Raw genomic sequence first — 21,527 nt, 5'->3', positions numbered from 1 at the left:
TCAAAAAGATACAGGCACTCCTCTGTCTACTGTAGCATTATTTATAATAACCAAGATACGGAAGTAACATAAGTGACCACTGATAGACAAATGGATAAGGAAATGTGGTGCGCGCGCACACACACACACACCCCAGAATATTACCCAGCCACAAAACGGATGAGATCTTGCCATTAGTGACAACATGACCTAGAGGGTATTATGCTAAGTGAAATATGTCAGAAAAAGAAAGACACATACCATATCACTTCAGTCATATATGAAAACTAAAAAACAAATAAAGAAACAAAAAATCAGAATCAGATCTATAAATACAGAGAATAAACTGATGCCTGCCAGAGGGAGGGAGGTGGAGGGTGGGCAAATTAGTGATGGGAAGTGGGAAATACAGGCTTCCAATTATGGAATGAGTAAGTCATGGGAATAAAAAGCACAGTATACTTAATAACATTGTAAGAGTGTTGTATGGCAACAGGTGGTAGCTACATTTGTGTTGAGCATAGCATAACATATCGAGAAGTTGAATCACCATGCTATATACCTGAAACTAATATAATATTGTATGTTAACTACACTCAAAAAGAAAGGGCTGCGGCGCCTGGGCGGCTCAGTCGGTTAAGCATCCCCCTTCTGCTCAGGTCGTGATCTCCTGGTTGGTGGGTTTGAGCCCCGCATTGGACTCTGCTGTCCACTGGAACCTGGAGCCTGCTTTGGATTCTGTGTCTTCCTCTCTGCCCCTCCCCTGCACATGATCCTTCTCTCTCTCAAAAATAAATAAACATTATAAAAAAATAATTGACTAGGAAAGAATGAGGGAGACGTTATCAGGTCCTGGAAATGTTCTATATCTTGATCTGGGTGGTTGTTACATGGGTGTGTACTTTCATAAAATTCATCAGGCTGTACAATTAACAATAATGTTCTTGTGAAGCCGATTAAGAGGTGCAAACATCCAGTTACAAAAAAGAAAAAGAATAGCTCTCTTTACTATATATATTATACCTCAATATATATTTTTTTAAATCCTGTAACTATAAAATTTAAACAATATATATGGTGAGTAAAATCGTATTTATCAGCCTAGGATGAGGCTAGAAAGCATGATCTGTAGCAACTTTCCTTCATAAATGTATGACTTTAAGCGTTTTTTTTTTTAATGTTTGTTTATTTTTGAGAGAGAGGGAGAGAGACAAACAGAGACAGAGAGAGTGCGCGCGAGAAGAGTGGGGGAGGGGCAGAGAGGGAGACAGAATACAAAGCAGGCTCCAGGCTCTGAGCTGTCAGCACAGAACCTGACGTGGGGCTCAAACTCACGGACCACAAGATCATTACCTGAGCCCAAGTCGGAGGCTCAACCTACTGAGCCACCCAGGCACCCTGTATGACTTTAAGTTTATAAAATAGTCTGTCACATCTAGAGCCAAAAAAATTTCAAATCAAAACAGTGTATTGACTGTGTATTTTCTGGGGGTGGGGGGTGGTTACACTTGTTAAGAAAGGGACATTATTCATTTTAAGAATGCTAGATATTAATTTCATGTTTTATAGTTTGTTTCCAGGGAGAAAATGGGGTAATGTTGTCTGGCTCCAACACATTTAACTTGAAGGACCTGTTCATTGTGGCTTTAAAAAGGCAAGGCAAGATGTAGCTTGTCAAGACAACTGATACACCCTGTTAATCAAGAAAATTATGATTGTAGATAATTAGGAATGTAATATAAAGAGACTAGTTAGGATTTGGTCTTTTAAAAGCTGCACAGACTATACAAAGATTTACTCAAAGGCTTTTAATCCATAAGAACTTTCTATATTTCCTGCAAAGGTTTACAAAACCAGGAAATCAGTTTGAAGTTCAGTGCTTTGTCTCCCTTCTCATGCATGAGGTTCTACCATATTGGAAGTTTTACATTCTTTTTGTTTTGTGATTATCCTTCAAAATCTTAAGGATATTTGATTATGCAAGGTCTAAAAATGGTCAATAAACCTACCATTCTCATAAGTCAAACTCTTAAACTGTTTTGCCTTCTATCATCTATCCTAGTCTAAATGTCATTATTTTATTGACAATTTTGAATTTGACATCATTATTATTCATGTTTTAATATAGCCAATGCCTATTTAGAGTTACTGTCAAGTTAATGAATTATTCTGCTTATCATTCCTTCTGGAAGTGTTCTTCTTCCTTTTGGGCTACATTGCCTTCTTCCTGAGATACATCTTTTAATAGTTTCCTCAGTGATGTTTTGTTGATGGTAAATATTCAGTTTTTATGTGAAAATGCTTTTGTTTTGACCTGTTTCTTCAACTACAGTTTAGGAGGACATTAAATTCTATCTGCACATTCTAGTACAGTAGCCATTAGCCACATACGGCTTTAAAGAAGTAGAAATATGATTAGCATAACCGAGGAACTAAATTTTACATTATATTTAAATTTTAAAATGAATATTTAATCATTTACCGGGAAACTTTAAAAAGTATGCTTGCAGGGCCCCTGGGTGGCTCCCTTACTTAAGCATCCAACTCTTGATTTAGGCTCAGGTCATGATCTCACAGTCGTGAAGTCAGACCTATGTTGGGCTCTCTGATGACAATGCTGAGCCTGCATGGGATTTTCTCTCTCTGCCCCTCCCCTATTTTCTCTCTCTCAAAAGTAAATAAATTTCAAACAAACAAATAAAAGTATGCTCACAACAACTTGAGTATACAAATTTTTTTTATCATTGTATAAAACCTAAATATTTTGGATGAAATTTAGAGTCTGAATTCAGATGGGCTGTGAGTGTAAAATAGATTTTACATTAGTATAAAAAAGTGTATATCTTATTAATATTTTTATATTGGTTACATATTAGAACAGTTTAATATATTGGATAAAACAAAATATATTAAAATTAACTTCATCTATTTCTTTTTTAACCTTTTAAAATGTGGCTCCTAGATAATTTTAAATTATATATATGACATATTGTATTGCCATTGGACATTGTTGCTCTAGGTTATTACTCTTCAATGATTTTCCGTTTTACTATTTTTAAAATAATTATAACACATTCTCATAGCAGTTTTAATATCTTACCAAATTCTGATTTATTGTTGCTGCTATATAGTCTGCTATTAGCCTGTTTTTTCTTTGTAAATAATCCATCTTTCCTTTTCTGATGGCTTTAAAAATCTTCTCTTTATCTATTGTGTTCTTTATGTCCAAGCCCACAAATCTAGGTATGGATATATTTTTATTTTGACTATGATTTAAACTTCTAGAATATAGATTTATGTATTTAATCAACTCTGAAAAATTCTCTACTACTATATTTTCATTTATTGTTCTCTTTCTCATTTTCTCTAGAGCTTTCTTTAGGAACTCATATTAGAGGTAGGTTGGACCTTCTCATTCAATCTTCCGTGAACCTTAACTCCCTTGTATTTTTAAATTCAGGTGAACTCCTCAGTTCTATGTCCATATTACTAATTTCCTCTTTACAAAGAAAAAAGAATCTGTGTCAACTGCTGTTAAAGATCTCCTATGAGGTTATAAATTTAGGATCTATTTATTTAATTTCTAGATGTTTTATTTAACTTTTTTTCATCCTACTTGTGTTAATTTGCTAAGGCTACCATTACAAACATCAGAGCCTGAGTAACTTCAATTAATGAATTTTCTCACAATTCTGGAGTCTAGAAATCTAAGAGCATGGTGCCAATAGGGCTGGTTTCTGGTTAAGGCCTCTATCTTTGGCTTGTTAGTGGCCATCTTCTCCTTGTGTCCTCACATAGTCTTTGCCCTGTGTGTGTATGTCCTAATTTCTTCTTCTTATAAAGGCATCAGTCATATTGGAGTAGAGACCATTCAAATAACCTCATTTTAACTTAATTAACCTTTTTAAAGACCCACCTCCATATACAATCATACTGTGAGGTATTGGGGGATAGGACTTCAATATATGACTCTTGAGAAAACAAAATACAGCCTGTAGCACTACCTATTTTTAAAATTTTCAGTGTCTTGAACTTTGTTTTTCCCCTCATATCTTTAATCATTTTAATATATTAAACTTAATATACCAATTTATATATACATATTAGATGATTCTATTCTTAGAGTTAGATGATATTAATTAAAAAAAAATTTTTTTTAACGTTCATTTATTCTTGAGACAGAGAGTGACAGAGCATGAACAGGGGAGGGGCAGAGAGAGAGGGAGACACAGAATCTGAAACAGGCTCCAGGCTCTCAGCTGTCAGCACAGAGCCCGACACGGGGCTCGAACTCACGGACCGTGAGATCATGACCTGAGCCGAAGTCGGACGCTTAACCGACCAAGCCACCCAGGCGCCCCGATGATATTAATTTTTTAAGGTGGGGAATCTACTTCTGCTGTTTGCTCAATGAAGAGAAAAATAAACCAAGGCAGTCAGAGTCAGCATTCGACTGGAAAAGATTTTTTATTTTTTTTTAATTAACATTTTTTTTTGAGAGATAGAGAGGCGAGCAGGGGGGAGGGGCAGAAACAGAGACAGAGAGAGAGAGAGAGCGCGCGCGCGCTAGAGAAAGAGAAAATCTTAAGCAGGCTCCATGCTTCTTAGCAAGGAGCTCAACGTGGGACTTGATCTCATGACTGTGAGATCATGACCTGAGCAGAAATCAAGAGTTAGCTACTTAACTGACTGAGCCACCCAGGTGCCCCAGAAAAGATTTTCTTTTAAAAACACAGAGTTTCAAATGAATAAGAAAAAAAGGCAAGTTCTAAATTTAAAAATAATGGTTACAGAATGTTTGATATATTTTTAAAGTAGCTTTATTAAGCATAATTGACACACAATAACTGCATATACTGAAAGACTACACTTTGATGTTCTGATACGAATATATCTGTGAAACTATTATCACAATCAAGATAATAAACTTATCTATCACCCCTGAAAAATTTCCTCACAAACTTTGTAATTCCTGCATCCTATCCCTTCTTGTACCTCTCATCCCCAAGTAACTACTTATCTCCTTTATCATTATAGTTTTCATATTTTAGAATTTTAGATTAGCACCATACAGTACAGTTTTCTATGGTCTGACTTCCTTCACTCAGCATAATTATTTTGAAATTAATCCGCATGGCTGCATGTATCAATAGTTTACCCCCTTTCCTTGCTGTATAGTGTTTATTACATGGACATACCACAGTTTGTTTATCCATTCACCTGTTGATAGAATTTGGTTTGTTTCCAGATTTTGCCTACTGCAAATAAAGCTAAGATGAACATACACATGCAAGTCTTTGGATGGAGGTAGGTTTTAATTTTTGGGGGGTAAGTGCTTAGAAATATACATGATAAGTATATATTTAACTTTTAAAGAAATTGTTAAGAGCATCCAAAATGTGAAATTATATCATTTTATATCTCCACTAATGGTAAATGAAAGCTCCAGTTCCCCCAACTCCTTGCCAATTCCTGGTATGGCCAACCTTTTAATTTTAAGCACTCCAATAGATGTGTAGTAATATCTCTTTGTGGCTTTAATCTTATTACTTTTCTGATGACTAATGATACTGAGATTTGTGTATTTCCTGGAGACTAATAAATTTCAAATTATTTGAAATCTGAAATCTGTATATCTTCTTTGGCGAACTATTCAAATCTTTTGACCCATTTTGGGGGGGTCATGTTCTTCTTACTACTGAGTTTTAAAATTCTTTATATATTCTGGATACAAACCTTTTATCACTTATATCATTTACAAACATATTCTCCCAGCCTGTGACTTCTGTTATTTTCTTAATAATGTGTTAAGAGTAGATGTTTTAATTCTGGACTGCATTTTATCTATTTTCTCTTATGAATCATGCATTTGGTATCATTTCTAAAAAGTCTTTGTGACCCAAGGTCACAGTTATGGTCCCCAAACTTCTGTAATTTTAAGTTTTATGATTAGATCTATGATCCATGTTTAAATTAATTTTGTCTGTAGCATGAGGTAAGAATAAAATTTAATGGATATCCAGTGGTTATAGCACCATTCATGAATCATACTTTGTATCTTTGTCTAAAAACAAGCGTATGAATATGGGTCTCTTCATAGACTCCATAATATCCCATTGATTGCTGTAATTTAGAAGTCTTAAAATCAGGTAATGTGAGTTTCCAAAATGTTCTTTTTTCAATGTTGTTTTGGCCATTCTAAGTCCATTAAATTTCTATATGGATTTAGAATCAACTCACCAATCTTAACAAAAAATGCTCGCTGGGACTCAACTGAATCTATAGACTTGACAATTCAAAGAATTTTGACAATATTGAGTTTTTAAATCTATGAACACAGCATAGCTCTCCATTTATTTAGATATTCCTTAATTTCTCTCAACATCGTTTTTGTTTTCATTATATAGGTCTTCACATCTTTTATTCCTAATGGTTTCATATTTTTTTACTTCACAACTTATACTTTACTTTTTTTTTTTGATTATCTGTTTTTATTTTAATCCCAGTTAGTTAACATACAGTGTTCTACTAGTCTCTGGTGTACAACATAGTGATTCAACAATTCCACATATCACCCTGTGCTCATCACACCAAGTGTACCCCTTAAATTTCATCACCTATTTAACTTATTTTCCCACCCTCCTCCCGTCTGGTAGCTATCAGTTTTTTCTCCATAATCAAGAGTCTGTTACTTGATTTGTCTCTCTTTTTTTCTTCCCTTTGCACATTTGTTTTGTTTCTTAAATTCCACATATGAGTAAAATGGTATGGCATTTGTCTTTCTCTGACTGATTTATTTTGCTTAGCATTATACTCTCTAGCTCCATCCATGTTGTTGCAAATGTCAAATTTTCATCCTTTTTATGGCTTAATAACATCCCATTGCTATATACACCACTTCTTCTTTATCCATTCATCAATCAATGGACACTTGGGCTACTTCCATATCTTGGCTATTATAAATAATGTTGCTATAAACATAAGAGTGCATGTATTCCCTCTGAATTTACCGTTTTTGTATTCTTTGGGTAAATACACAATAGTTCAATTGCTGGATCATAGGCTACTTCTATCTTCAACTTATTGAAGAACCTGTATACTGTTTTCCACAGTGGCTGCACCAGTTTGCATTCCCACCAACAGTGCACGGGTGTTCCTTTTTTCTCCACACCCTCACCAACAACTGTGTTTCTTGGGTTGTTGATTTTAGTAATTCTAACAGGTGTGAAGTGATACCTCATTGTAGTTTTGATTTGCATTTCCCTGATGGTAAGTGATGATGAACATATTTTCATGTGTCTGTTGGTCATCTGTAGGTCTTCCCTGAAGAAATATCTACTCATGTCTTCTGCCCATTTTTTAATTGAGTTATTTGTTTTTTGGGTGTGAGGTGTATAAGTTCTTTATATATTTTGGATACTAACACTTTATCATATATGTCATTTGCAAAAAATTCTCCCATTCCATAGGATGCCATTTAGTATTACTGATGGCTTCCTTTGCTGTGCAGACGCTTTTTATTTTGATGTAGTACCAATGGTTTATTTTTGCTTTTGTTCCCTTTGCCTTAGTAGACACATCCAGAAAAATGTTGCTATGACTGATGTCAAAAAGGTTACTGCCTGCACTCTCCTCTAGAATTTTAATGGTTTCCTGTCTCACATTTAGGTCTTTAATCCATTTTGACCTTACTTTTGTGTATGGTGTAAGAAAATGGACTAGTTTCTTGCTTTTGCATTTGCTGCCCCGTTTTCCCAACATCATTTTTTAAACAGGGTCTTTTTCCTGTTGGGTATTATTTCCTGCTTTGTTGAAGATTAATGGACCATATAGTTGTGGGTTTATTCCTAGGTTTCTACTCTGTTCCATTGATCTATGTGTCTACTTTGGTGTCAGTGCCATACTGTTTTTTTACTACAACTTTATAATATAACTTGAAGTCTGGGATTGTCATGCCTCAGCTTTGCTTTTCTTTTTTAAGATTGCTTTCATTATTCAGGGGTCTTCCATGGTTCCACACAAGTTGTTCCAGTTCTGTAAAAAACACTGCTGGAACTTTGACAGGAATTCCATTAAGTGTGTAGACTGCTTTGGGTATTGTAGACATTTTAACAATATTCTTCCAATCCATGAAAATGGAATGTCTTTCCATTTCCTTGTGTCATTTCATTGTGTCATTTCCTTGTGTTTCTTTCATCAGTATTTAATAGTTTTCAGAGTACAGGTCTTTTACCTCTTTGGTTAGGTACATTCCTAGGTATCTTATTTTTTATGCAATTGTAAATGGCATTGCTTTCTTAATTTCTCTTTCTGCTGCTTTATTACTGGTGTATAGAAATGTGAGAGATTTCTGTACATTGCTTTTGTTTCCTTCAACTTTGTTGAATTCATTTATCAGATCAAGCAGTTTTTTTGGTGGAGTCTTTAAGATTTTCTATATATAGTATCATGTCATCTACAAATAGTGAAAAAGCTTCTTCCTTACCCATTTGGATTCCTTTTGTTTTTGTTGTCTCATTGCTGTGGCGAGGACTTCCAGGACTGCTGAATAAAAATGGTGAGCATAAACATCCTTGTCTTATTCCTGACCTGAGCGGAAAAGCTTTCAGTTTTTCCCCATTAAGGATGATGTTAGTTGTGGGTTTTTCATATTTGGTCTTTATTATGTGGAGGTATAGGTCCTTCTAAACCTAATTTGCTGAGTTATCATGAATGGATATTATACTTTATCAAATGCTTTTTCTACATCTACTGAAATGATCATGTCTTTTGTCCTTTTTCTTTTTTTTTTTTAATTTTTTTTTCAACGTTTATTTATTTTTGGGACAGAGAGAGACAGAGCATGAACGGGGGAGGGGCAGAGAGAGAGGGAGACACAGAATTGGAAACAGGCTCCAGGCTCTGAGCCATCAGCCCAGAGCCCGACGCGGGGCTCGAACTCACGGACCGCGAGATCGTGACCTGGCTGAAGTCGGACGCTTAACCGACTGCGCCACCCAGGCGCCCCTTTTGTCCTTTTTCTTATTGATGTGATGTATCACACTGATTGATTTGTGAATATTGAACCACCCTTGCATCCCAGGAATAAATCCCACTTGATTGTGGTTAATGATTTTTTAAAATCTATTGTTGGATTTGGCTTGCTAGTATTTTACTGAAGATTTTTGCATCTCTGTTCATCAGAGTATTGGCTTGTAGTCCTCTTCCTCCACCCCGCCCCTGCCCCATGGTGTCTTTATCTGGTTTTGGTATCAGGGTATTGCTGGCCTTATAGAATAATTTGGAAGTTTTCCTTACCCTTCTATTTTTGGAATAGTTTGAAAATAGATATGAACTCTTCTGTAGATGTTTGGTAGAATTCACCTGAGATGCAGTTTGGTTCTGGACTTTTGTTTGGGAGTTTTTGATTATTTCTTTCCTTCCACTGGTTTTAGTCCCCCAGCCCCCTGCCAGCACCTTTAGGTGCAAGGTTGTTATTTGAGATTTTTCTTGCTTCTTGAGGTAGACCTGTATTGCTATAAACTTCCCTCTTAGAACTGCTTTTGCTGCATCCCACAGGTGTTGGACCATTGTGTTTTCATTTTCATTTGTTACCATGTGCTTTTTTTAATTTCTTCTTTTAATTCCTAGTTCACTCATTCATTGTTGAGTAGCATGTTATTTAACCTCCATGTATTTGTGAGCTTCACATATTTTTCTTGTGGTTGACTTCTAGTTTTATAGCATTGTGGTCATAAAATATGCATGGCATGATTTCTATCTTGAATTTGTTGAGGCTGGCTTTGTGGGCTAATACATGATCTATTCTGGAGACTGTTCCATATGCACATGAAAAGAACATTGTATTCTGCTTTTTTTAGGATGAAATGTTCTGAATATATCTGTTAAACCGATCTGATCCAGTGTATCATGCAAAGCCATTGTTTCCTTCTTGATGTTCTGTTTAGATGGTCTGTCCACTGATTTAAGTAGGGTGTTAAAGTCACCTACTATTATTATCAGTTAGTTCCTTTATGTTTGTTATTAACTGTTCCATGTATTTGTGTGCTCCTATATTGGATTAATATTTACAATTATGATATCTTTTTGTTGGATTGTCCCCTTTATTATTATACATAGTGTCCTTCTTTGCTTCTTGTTACAGTCTTTGTTTTAAAGTATATTTTGTCCAATATATGTATTAGTACTCCAGCCTTATTTTGACATCCATGTGCATGATAGGTATTTCTTCATCCCCTCATTTCAATCTGCCGCTGTATTTATGTCTAAAATGAGTCTCTTATAGGCAGCATACAGATGGGTCTTGTTTTTTTTTAATCCATTCTGTCACTCTATGTCTTCTGATTGTAACATTTACTCTGGCTACATTCAACGTAATTATTGATAGATATGTATTTATTGCCATCTTATTACTTGTTTGCGATTGTTTCCAAAGATTTTCTCTGATCCTTTATTGTCTTTCTCTCATGTTTAGTAGATTTTCTTTAGTGATATATTTGAATTTCTTTCTCTTTATTCTTTGCAGATTAGGGGGTTTTGATATATGGTTACCATTAGGTTTGTATATAACCTCTTTTGCACACAGCAGTCTATATTAAGTTGATGGTTGTTTAAGTTGCAATCCATTCCTTACTCCTCTCCTTCCAACATGTTTAGGTATATGTTCTCATATTTTACATCCTTTTATTTTGTGAGTTCCTTGACTGATTTTTCACAGAAATATTCATTTTTACTGCTTTTATGTTTCACACCTTATCCTGTCACTTCTGGTCTCTTGATTTAAAGAGTCCCCTTTACTACTTCTTCCAGGGCTGGCTTAGTGGTCATGAACTCCTTTAGTTTCTGTTTGTCTAGGAAACTCTGTAGCTCTACTTCTATTCCGAATGATAATCATATTGGATAGAGTATTCTTGGCTGCAGAGTTTTACTATTAAGCACTTTAATTTTGTTTTAAATATTTATTTATTTTTGAGACAGAGACAGAGCATGAATGGGGGAGGGTCAGAGAGAGAGGAAGACCCAGAATCCAAAGCAGACTCCAGGCTCTGAGCTGTCAGCACAGAGTCCAACGCGGGACTCGAACTCACAAACTGTGAGATCATGACCTGAACCGAAGTCAGAGGCCCAACCGACTGAGCCACCCAGAACTTTAAATATATTATGCAACTCCCTTCTGGCTCATAAAGTTTTTGCTGAAAAATCTCCTGCTGGCCTTCTGGGGTTTCCCTTTTAAGTTACTGTTTTCTTTTGTCTTGCTGCCTTTAGAATTTTTTATTACCATACTTTGACAATTTAATTACAATATGTCTTGGTGTGGGCCTGCTTTTGTTGATTTTGATGGGAATTCTCTGTGCCTTCTGGATCTGAACATCTGCTTCCTTCCCCAGATTAAAGAAGTTACAGCTATTATTTCTTCAAATAAATTTTCTGCCCTATTTTCTGTCTTTTCTTCTTCTGGGACTCCTATAATAAGAATGGTATTACAGTTGATGGAATCACTGAGTTCCTTAAGTCTATTCTTGTTTTGTATAATTCTTTTTCCTCTCTTTTGTTCAGTTCCATTACTTTCCATTACTCTCTTCTAGGTCTCTAATTCATTCCTCTACTCTTCCAGCCTGCTGTTCATTCCATCAAGCATGTTTCTCATCTCATTTATTGAGCCCTTTATCTATACTATGTTATTCCTTATCTCTGTGTCAAGAAAGAGTGTCTTCCACTCTTTTCTCAATTCCAGTGAGTATCCTTATGATCCATTATTTTAAATTCTCTATCATGCATGTTACTTTTATGTTTTGCTTAGGTCTCTGGCCATTGCCTTGTCCTGTTCTTTCATTTGGGATATATTTTCTGTCTTCTCATTTTGTGTAAGTCTGTGCCTGTTTCTCTATGTTAGGAAAAGTCAGGTATGTCTCCTGTTCTTGAGGATAATGGCCTTATAAAGAAGAGGTCCTGGAGTGCCCTGCCATGTAATGTCTCATGTTTCCCAAGGCCTGGCTCTTCTGGGACTATTTCCAATGTAGGCAGCATGTACTCTCATGTTTTGTCCTGGACACTTTGTCCTTCAGGCCAGTTGTCTGCAGAGGCTTTCTTTGAATGCTGTGGGCATGTTTGGTCTCTGGTCTGAATGTGGTACATTGTAACCAGATGTGCTCTTGTCTGTTTGTGAAATAAAACCTGTTGCCACCATGGCAGGAACTGAGGCTCTGCAAAACTCTTGTGTGGGGAAATGTGGTATTGGCTGGGGTTTGGGCCAGTGTTCTGGGAGAACGGGCCCACTGTGCTGGGACTAAGGCCAATGTGACTGGGAGCGGTGGTTCCACCAGAGCATAGGGTGGGGGTTGGCTCAGTGTGAACAAGTTAGATAGTGAATGTTGGCCCTGAGCTCTTCCTGCAGCTGGCCTTGTGCTTATGCCTAGTGCCAGGGGCACAAAATGGTGCCAGTCAGTTCCTTTTTTCTCAGAGGGGTCTCTCCCTAAATGCAGTCTCTCTGGGACACACTCCAAAATGAGTAAATAACCTCCCCAATGTGTGCCTCAGGTGCTCTTCAGATCATTGTTTTCCATGTTATATATTTGTAGGCTGTTTGCCTACCTTCTCTCCAAGAGCAGCCCCAATATTGCTCAAGCTCTCTCAGAGCCAAGCCAGTGATGTTTAAAAGTCCAGGCTTTATACCCCACTGGTTGCAAGAACTCATGAAATTCAGGCTCTTTTCCTTTCCAAGCCAATTGCTATGAGGATTTGTTTTCCCTGTGTGCTCCCCTCTGTGCTGGACTGTTTCTCACTCTTCTCTGCAACTATGGCTCCCTTCCCAGTGCAGCAGCCAATCTGTCTGTCTCCCAAGTAATGTCTCCACACTTCCTACTTTCTTTGATGTGGCTTTTTCTCTACCTTTAGCTGTGGAGTTTGTTCTGCCAGTCTTCAGGGCAATTTCTGGGATATTTAGGATGATTTGATAGTTATCTAGTTGTATCCATGAGATGAGGTGAGCCTACAGTCCTATTCTGCCCAATTTCTGATTGTTCATTGCTACTATGTAAAGATACAATTCATTTTTGTATATTAATCTTGTGTCCTGTAACTTACTAAAGTCACTTATTAGTTCTAATGCATTTCTTTTTTGGTAGATCTATCAGATTTTCTCTGTAGATAACCATGTTGTTTTCAAATAAATATAGTTTTACCTCTTTCTAATCCAGATACCTTCCATTTCTTTTCTTGCTTTATTGCATTGGTTAGAACATTGAGCACAATGTTCAGTATAAGTAATGATAGCAGACACCCTTGACTTATAATCTCAGGGGGGGAGAATTCATTGTTTCACCATTAAGTATGATCTTAGTGATAGGTTTTTTGTAGATTCCCTTATCAAGTTGAAGTAGTTCTTTTCTATTTCCAGTTGGCAGAGAGGTTTTTTTGTTTTGTTTTGTTTTTTGTTTTTTTTTTAATCAGGAATGGATGTTAGATTTTATTAAATTTTTTTCCTGCATCTACTGAGATGAATATGTGGTTTTGCTTCTATAGTTTATAAATATGGTGAATTACACTGATTGATTTGTGAATGGTTAGCCAGTCTTGTATTTTTGGGATCTACTTGGTCATGATATATTAACATTTTTATATATTATTGGACTCAATTTGTTAAAATTTTGTTAAAAAGTTTTGCTTCTACATTCATGAGATATATTAGTCTACAGTTTTATTTCCTCTAATGGCTTTATCCGATTCTGAAATTAATGTTGACCTCACAGAATTAGTTGGAAAGTATTTGATCTTCTTCAATTTTCTTCAAGTGTTTGATATAAAATTATTATTATTTCTTTTATAACTTCTTAGAATTCTCTAGTGGAGCAATGTGGACCTGGGGTTTTCTTTGTGGAACATTTAAAAATATACATCCATTCATCTTCATAGATATAGGGCAATCCAGGTTATCTACTTTTCTTGAATGGGCTTTGGTAGTTTTTGTCTTTTAAGGTGTCCATTTTGTTTTTTTAATTAAATACAGAAAATATATTTTATTCATCTCTGTCTCTCCAATACCAAACACAATAGTTTGATGAGTGAATTTTGTTAAATGAAAGTATGGAAAAATTGACTTCTATGCTCAAAAGTAATCTTCGTAAAAATTCATCTGTGTTGATTTTTGTGAGTACACAAAGGCCATCCTCATTATAAACAATTCAATACAAAAAAATTTAATTAGGAAGTAAAAATCCAAAGTTCCCCAATTTTTTGTTTTTCAATGTCTAAAGGTAATATATATTTAGAAGAATTTTTTTTACTTTAAAAAACAGGATCACATTATGGAGCCAAGTTTTGAACCTGTTCCCTTCTTCCCCTTTAAACATATATCTAGCTCTCATTTAGTACACATCCAGATTCTCTCTCCTTCTTAAAGGATACATAGTAATCTCTCATTTGGCAGTACCATAATATAATCATACTCCTACTGATGGACATTTAGATTATTTTTAATTTTGTGATATAACATACAGTGATATAATGATATCTTTGCATTTTGCATTCTTGTGCGAGTATTTTAAAGTTAATGTTGTATGAAAGCAATATGCATACACAAATTAATAAATCAAATATCTTTAGAAGGCTGATTAGTAGTCATTTGCTTCATTTTCATTGCCCTTCCTATACCCTCCAAAGAATTGTTAAACCTCTCTGAAAATGATTAATAGTTCTTTTTCCCTGAAAGACATCTTAATGGAGGCTTCTTTTCTCCTGCTGTTTAAATTAGACATGTTCTAGGATTTTTGAACAGCTATCAGCCCAGGATTTACTTTCACTTCTCGGCTGTGCATATATCATGCACCTTCAACCCAGGGTCTTCCATTTTTGTTTATTTGTTTGTTCCTTTGTTTTGTAATATCTTCTTTAAAAAATGGTGTATAGAAGGTACATTTTTTGAGACACTGTATGTTTGCAAATGTCTTTATTTGATACTTACATTTGATTGATGATTTGGCTTGGAAAGAATGCTTCCTCAGTAATTTGAAGACATCACTCCATTGTGATATGGCATTCAATGTTGCTATGGATCTATCCAATACCATTGTGATTTTTTCTTTTCAAATTGTTATTTAATTTCTAGTTAGTTAGCATACAGTGCATTATTGGTTTGAGTAATCACTTACACACAACACCCAGTGCTCATTAAAAGTACCCTCCTTAATATCCACTACCCATCCAGCCCTTCTCCCACTCATCTCCCTCCATCAACCCTCAGTTTGTTCTCCAACATAACTGTCTCTTATGGTTTGTTTCCCTCTCTCTTTTTTCCTCCCTTCCCATATGTTCTTCTGTTTTGTTTCTTAAATTCCACCCATTAATGAAATCATTGGTGTTTGTCTTTCTGTGACTTATTTACCTCAGTGTAATACACACCAGCTCCATCCACTTCTTACAAATGGCTAGATTTCATTCTTTCTGATGACTGAGTAATATTTCATTGTACATATATACATCTTCTTTATCTATAAGGTGTGCATTTCAATTCCAGCACTGAATTTCAATTTCCATTTCAATTTTTTCAATACCTTTGGTCATAACTTTCCCTTATTATTCTTTTAAAATGTGTAGAATCTGAAGTGATGCCACTTTTGTCATCTAATATTATTTCTCTAAACATCCTGTTGATATGCTCATAGGAAAGTTATCAATTTTAAAACTTTACTGTCATGTATACATGAATTAATTTTATGGCTTTAAATAGGTACTGCTCACAATGACTTATTTTAAAATAGTTATATTATTTCTGCTCTGCCAATATTCTTACAAGTCATTTAAACTGGGCCTTATTTCATTATCTCTAAAAATGATTAGGTGAAATGGGTTAAGATCTTTCCAGCTCAAAGAGTTTGATTCCATAAATTAAAAAACATATGTATGTGTGGTTCTAACTTTATATGTTTCTGGTATGTTATTTTTCATTTTTAGTAGCAAGAAAATTTCCCTGAAAGTATTTATTCATGAAAGCAATTCCACAGAACAACAACAAAAAATAACAAACCTAATATTTCACTTAATTTTGATAATAAAATAATAGGCAATTCTCTAATAAGACTTTTTTAAAAAGGTATTCCAAAACTCTAATTTTTAAACACTTTTCAATAAGAACAGAGAAGTTTATTTGATATTTGTCCCAGATATCTGTTGTAATGTATTTTCACTCATGCATATAATAAGCAAGTGTTTACATGAAATAGAGCCAAAGGAGTCTATATGCCCTGCTCTCTGCAACTTTATTCAGATTTGTTTCCCAAAAAGAATATGAAATATAACATAGTCTTCTTAATTTTCTAAGGATACTTGCTGGTAACTCTTTGAATGTTTTTATTTAGACAGTGAATGTTTGTTTTTTAGCACTTTATCAAAATGCTTTATTTTATTATCTTTGTAACTAATTTACTAATTTCACTAATTATTACTTAATAAATAGGGAACCAGAAATGACTACATATAAAGGGATTTATATCCTTGATTCATAAAGGAAGATTGTCTCTTTTCCTCTGATTAGTCATGAAGCAGCAACTTTAGCAACAACCAATCATCCACCCTAATACTTCGAAATCCCTTAGATTCAAAACATCTGGTTTCTTCAAAGAGCAACAGTTCCATAACTAAGAATAAAAAATCACAGTCTTGGGGAACTAATAAAATTGTAAACTAAATTTTCCAAGGCAGCAATAATTTCAGTTCTAAAGATTATCTAGAATGCACATGAGAATGGAATTGTTTTTTCATTATCTAGGACCACTGAGTCTCGCATGAGTTCATCCATGATGTAAAAGCTAAAATCTTAAACGTGTATCTATTTTCTGGCATTAGCTATGCCTCCCAATCAATTTATAAAGTGGACTGAGAAGCACACAAGTAGAAAGCCATAGTATGGAAGGACCCTTAATGAAATTCTTCCAGAACTTTCATTTCACTGGCCACATTTAATTTCCTAATTAAAAAATAGCAAAAAGGGGCGCCTGGGTGGCGCAGTCGGTTAAGCGTTCGACTTCAGCCAGGTCACGATCTCGCGGTCCGGGAGTTCGAGCCCCGCATCAGGCTCTGGGCTGATGGCTCAGAGCCTGGAGCCTGTTTCCGATTCTGTGTCTCCCTCTCTCTCTGCCCCTCCCCCGTTCATGCTCTGTCTCTCTCTGTCCCAAAAATAAATAAATGTTGAAAAAAAAAATTAAAAAAAAAATAGCAAAAAAAGTATAAAATCTAGCTGTCTACTATTTATAAGTGATACCTAAATTGCAATACAGACAGTCTGAAAATAAAGAAGGAAAAAAGATATACTAGGTAAATGGTGCGGAAAAGGAAGATGTAGCAATATTAAGAGCAGACCAGATAGAATTTCAGTCAATAAGTAGTAAAAAGGGGAAAAAAAGCCTTATTTTATATTGATAAAATATTCAGTCCATTTAAATTAGTCATTAGCCATTATATGTACCATACAAAATAACATGAAAACACATGTTGGCAGTAGTAAGAAGATAGGCATAGACATTACTATAATGGGAGATTTTAACTATTTCTATGAATTTGACAGATTAAGTATAAAAAGTAATTATGGGAGGGGCGCCTGGGTAGCTCAGTCAGTTAAGTGTCCGACTTCAGCTCAGGTCTCATGGTTTGTGGGTTCAAGCCCCACGTTGGGCTCTGTGCTGACAGCTCGGAGCCTGGAGCCTGCTTCAGATTCTGTGTGTGTGTCTCTCTCTCTCTGCCCATCCCCTGCTCATGCTCTGTCTCTCTCTCAAAAATAAATAAATGTAAAAAAAAAATTTTTTTTAAGTAATTATGGGAGCGCCTGGGTGTCTGAGTCAGTTAAGTGGCCGACTCTTGACTTTGGCTCAGGTCATGATCTCACGGTTTGTGAGTCTGAGCCCTGTGTCAGGCTCTGCGCTGACAGCATGGAGTCTGCTTAAGATTCTGTCTCCTTCTCTCTCTGCCCCTCCCGGGCTTGCGTGGGCGCACACTCTGTCTCTCTCAAAATAAATAAAAATAAACTCAAACAGAAAAAAGTTAACTATGGTTACAGAAAAAATTTAAAAGCATGAATATTAACCAACTTAATTTGTATCCTAGAAATAGAAAATATATATTCTTTTCAAATTCCCACAGAATATTTTTACAAAATAGACCATATGCAAGGCCACAAAAAAAATCTCAAAAAATTTTAAGAAATAGTCAACATAGATTGCACATTATAATAATAAAGTTTTACATTTTTCCTTCTCTGAAGAGAAACTCATTTACATATGGTGTCTTTCAATAAGGTCATGCTTAGATATCGTTATTCTTGAATAACAGCCACAAAAATTTTGTTTTAAAAAAGCAAAAGACTTAAATTGCTAAGAGGCTCAAAAAGATGAAGAAACAACATTTTCTTGATTTGTGTTCAATAATCCCCCAGCAGAAATGTTTATTTCCAGCCTTGTATTCATAAGAATGCAAACTTGCACTTACATACTGAAAATGACATAGGAGCAATATACAAGTTCAAGAAGAAAAACCGCCAAAAGAGCCAAAACTAAGGTTTACGTAATAGACACAGAAAGATAAAACCGAGAAAATACATTTTAGAAAAACAAACTTCTTAAAGACCATTGTATTTTACTTGCTTCCACCCTCCACCATTCTTAGTTTTATATTCATAAGGGTGTCTAATAGAAAACCAAGACCAACACCATTCATTCACAAAATAAGCAAACTAATAATTATTATATTTCAATTTGTTATAACAGGTGATGAACTTGTGCCAAAAAGACATTGTGCTATCAAAACGAGGAATGAAAAACTACAGAGATTTCAGATACACTAAGTCAAATAAGCATAAATTTCCTCCAAAGAAGTACAAATTTCCCAGTTGGCAAATATAATAGTTGGCAATTCCCAGACTGCCAAAGAAGCCAAATGCAATTTCTATTACTGATGTTACCCTGTGAATTGAACTGAAGGCCCTATGGTAACCAGCCCCCACTGAACAGTGTTTAAAATATAACTGCCTCACAATTAATTTTATAACACATCCAGTAAGTCTCTTCTGTGTAATGTGCCAATATGTTATGCAATAATTGTATCTTAATTACAAGTACTTTATATTCAGACATTAAAACCTTTATTAACATTTCAAAATTTGAAAGAAGAAAACTCCTTAAGCATTCACAGTGTGGAAGGTGCTTTATATTGCATGAATCATGGACAGGGCAGTGATCCTGCCATTACTATAATAAAAAAAGGTATTATCTCTCCTTCCTTTGAACATCTGTAGTACTTATCATCCCAATCACTCATTTGGCACAGTTTTGAAGTAGTAAACTCTTCACATGCATCTGTCTGATCTGAATGAATCCTTAAGGCAATAGTCTCATCCTCTGTTTATTGGGATCTTCCATGCAAGTAAGAGGATCTACCTCACAAGCAAGAACTGTTTCTTAAATATTAAATTGACTTTTGTTAATTAACTAAGGAATGTCACCAACATACCCTTCCTTCAACAGCATCTATGGAGCATGGTTACCGCTCTATATTCCAGAGTGTCTATACTTCCAAATTTTCCCCAAAATTAAAATGAAGCAAACAAAACAACAAGGTCTACTTAACATAGCTAGATTTTAGGTAAGCGGCATTAGAGAAAATGAATAAATTTTCTTTAGATTAATCCTAACTCTAATCAAAGATCTTCAAACATCTAGGTTCTAGCAGAATTAGGTGGGCCGTAACACTATTTTAAATCCCTGTCCCAGGGTTAGAAAATAATAGCAACAATAACAAAGCTTTACCATCTGTCCCCAAAATTCTTCCTTTCTTCTCTAGACCTTCCTACACTCAATCAGCGGTTACCCCTACACCTTCCAAAAGGTTCCCATGGCTCATGTCTTTAGCAATTCCACTGTATAATGACTCAAATTTTAACACACGTTTTAGAATATCCTTAAGGACTTGTTAAACACAAATTGCTGGGCTCTACCCCTAGAGTTTCTTATTCAGTAGGTCTAGTGTGGGTCTGCATTATTTGCATTTCTAACCAGCTTCAGGTGATGCCGATGCTCCTCATCCAGAGACCATACTTTGAGAATTGCTATACACTCAAATCTGCCCCCATTTCTCTAATGTTTACTGTGCCTGATTATATCATGCAAATCAATTTTAAAGTTTAATTCTTCTTTTAGATGAAGCTTGGTATCTTTACTATTCTAAATAGGAGTTGGCCATGTGGAGTGAATGGATGGCAAACACCATTTTCAAAGTCTTCACGTGGAGACTTTCAGTATAGTATTAAATGTGTTTGGACAAAGAGTGACTCCCTAACTTTTCTAGCTGCAAAATGCTACACAGTCATTTGGACCAGGTGACTGTCTCTACAGGGAAGCAACAAACTAGTTAGTTATTCGGTCCACATTAACCCAATTTAGAGTTACAGGGATGCACATATTATCCCCTTTGCCAGGAACCTTTCCCCCTCCTTCTCATATGGTTAACTTGTTTTCTTTCAGATCTTAGCTCAGAGATGACTTATTCATGGAACCTTCCTTTTCTTCCCCATGACCAGATCAAACCTATTACGGGTTTTCATAGAGTCACTGAATCCCCTCCTTTGTAGCCGTTGTCATGGTTCCATTTTTCACATTTGTTTATATAAGTATTTTACTAATAGTTATTTTCTACACTGGATTACAAGCTCCAGACAGGGAATGTTTTTGGTTTTGATCACCATTATACTTTCAGCACCTAGCACAGTATCAGGGACATAGAAGATGTTCTCAGATATTGAAGCTCGGATATCTGAGCTTTTTTTAGCTCAAAGAAAGATAAGGGGAAGTATTCCTTCTATACTTTGCCCTTTTCAGCTACCTGATTAAAAAAAAAAACAAACAGAAAAACAAACAAACAAACAAAAACCCCAGAAAAACAAAAAAAACTTACCTTTTCTGAATAATTCTTGGAGACTTTCAGCACTTTGATTTAATACAGCCCATATTTCTTCCTCCTGCAGAGGTCCACCCCGAACCTCCAGGGCCTCAGCTAGTGACACGTGCATATTACCTAAGAAACAAAGGAAACAGAAGGGGTACATATCATCAACTTGCACTGCATTTGTAGTGGTGAAAATTCTACATCAGTGATGAGAGACTGAGGTTCCTATCTACCTAATTTCTCAATATGGCCTTTAATCTAAACATAATCCTACAGCTTAAACCCATGGAGGATAAAAGAATTAGAGGGAAAAAAATCTGAAAATAACTACTTGCCCTAGCCCAACAGGATCAGCTTCAGAGCCTGAACTGGAAAATAGGTGGTGACTATTTCATGGCAGAAGAGAGAGACTTGAAGGTACCAGGAGGCACCAAAGTGTGGATGATTAAATCAGAGCAGAACTGAAGGCCTTTCAGATTATACTTCCAGGCTTCATCCTATCCATCCCAGGTAAAAAAGAGTAAAGAAGAGCTCCTACAGCCATGGTGCATGAAGCAGAAATAAGATGGAACACATTTCTTCTACTCACTAATTGATTTCTACATCTTCAATATATACAGTAT

The 21,527-nt window shown here is 35.5% G+C and overlaps 1 protein-coding gene across 4 annotated transcripts in view; it reads right to left on the bottom strand.

The window, feature by feature from the left end:
- PTPN13 (protein tyrosine phosphatase non-receptor type 13) overlaps positions 1 to 21,028 on the bottom strand; it is a 178,189-nt gene extending 157,161 nt beyond the window's left edge. For all 4 annotated transcript variants that reach the window (XM_047091577.1, XM_047091578.1, XM_047091579.1 and 1 more), the window contains exon 1: positions 20,914 to 21,028. In XM_047091577.1, the coding sequence (XP_046947533.1) occupies positions 20,914 to 21,028 (115 nt within the window). The remainder of the gene's footprint in view (positions 1 to 20,913) is intronic.
- Positions 21,029 to 21,527: the final 499 nt, after the last annotated feature.

Source organism: Lynx rufus, unplaced genomic scaffold (genome assembly GCF_022079265.1).
Source record: "Lynx rufus isolate CCGP_SWC_20201006 ecotype Redwood Valley unplaced genomic scaffold, mLynRuf1.p SCAF_3, whole genome shotgun sequence".
Lineage (NCBI taxonomy): Eukaryota > Metazoa > Chordata > Mammalia > Carnivora > Felidae > Lynx > Lynx rufus.
The sequence above is the reverse complement of the archived record's forward strand: the minus strand, read 5'-3'. Positions and strand labels throughout refer to the sequence as shown.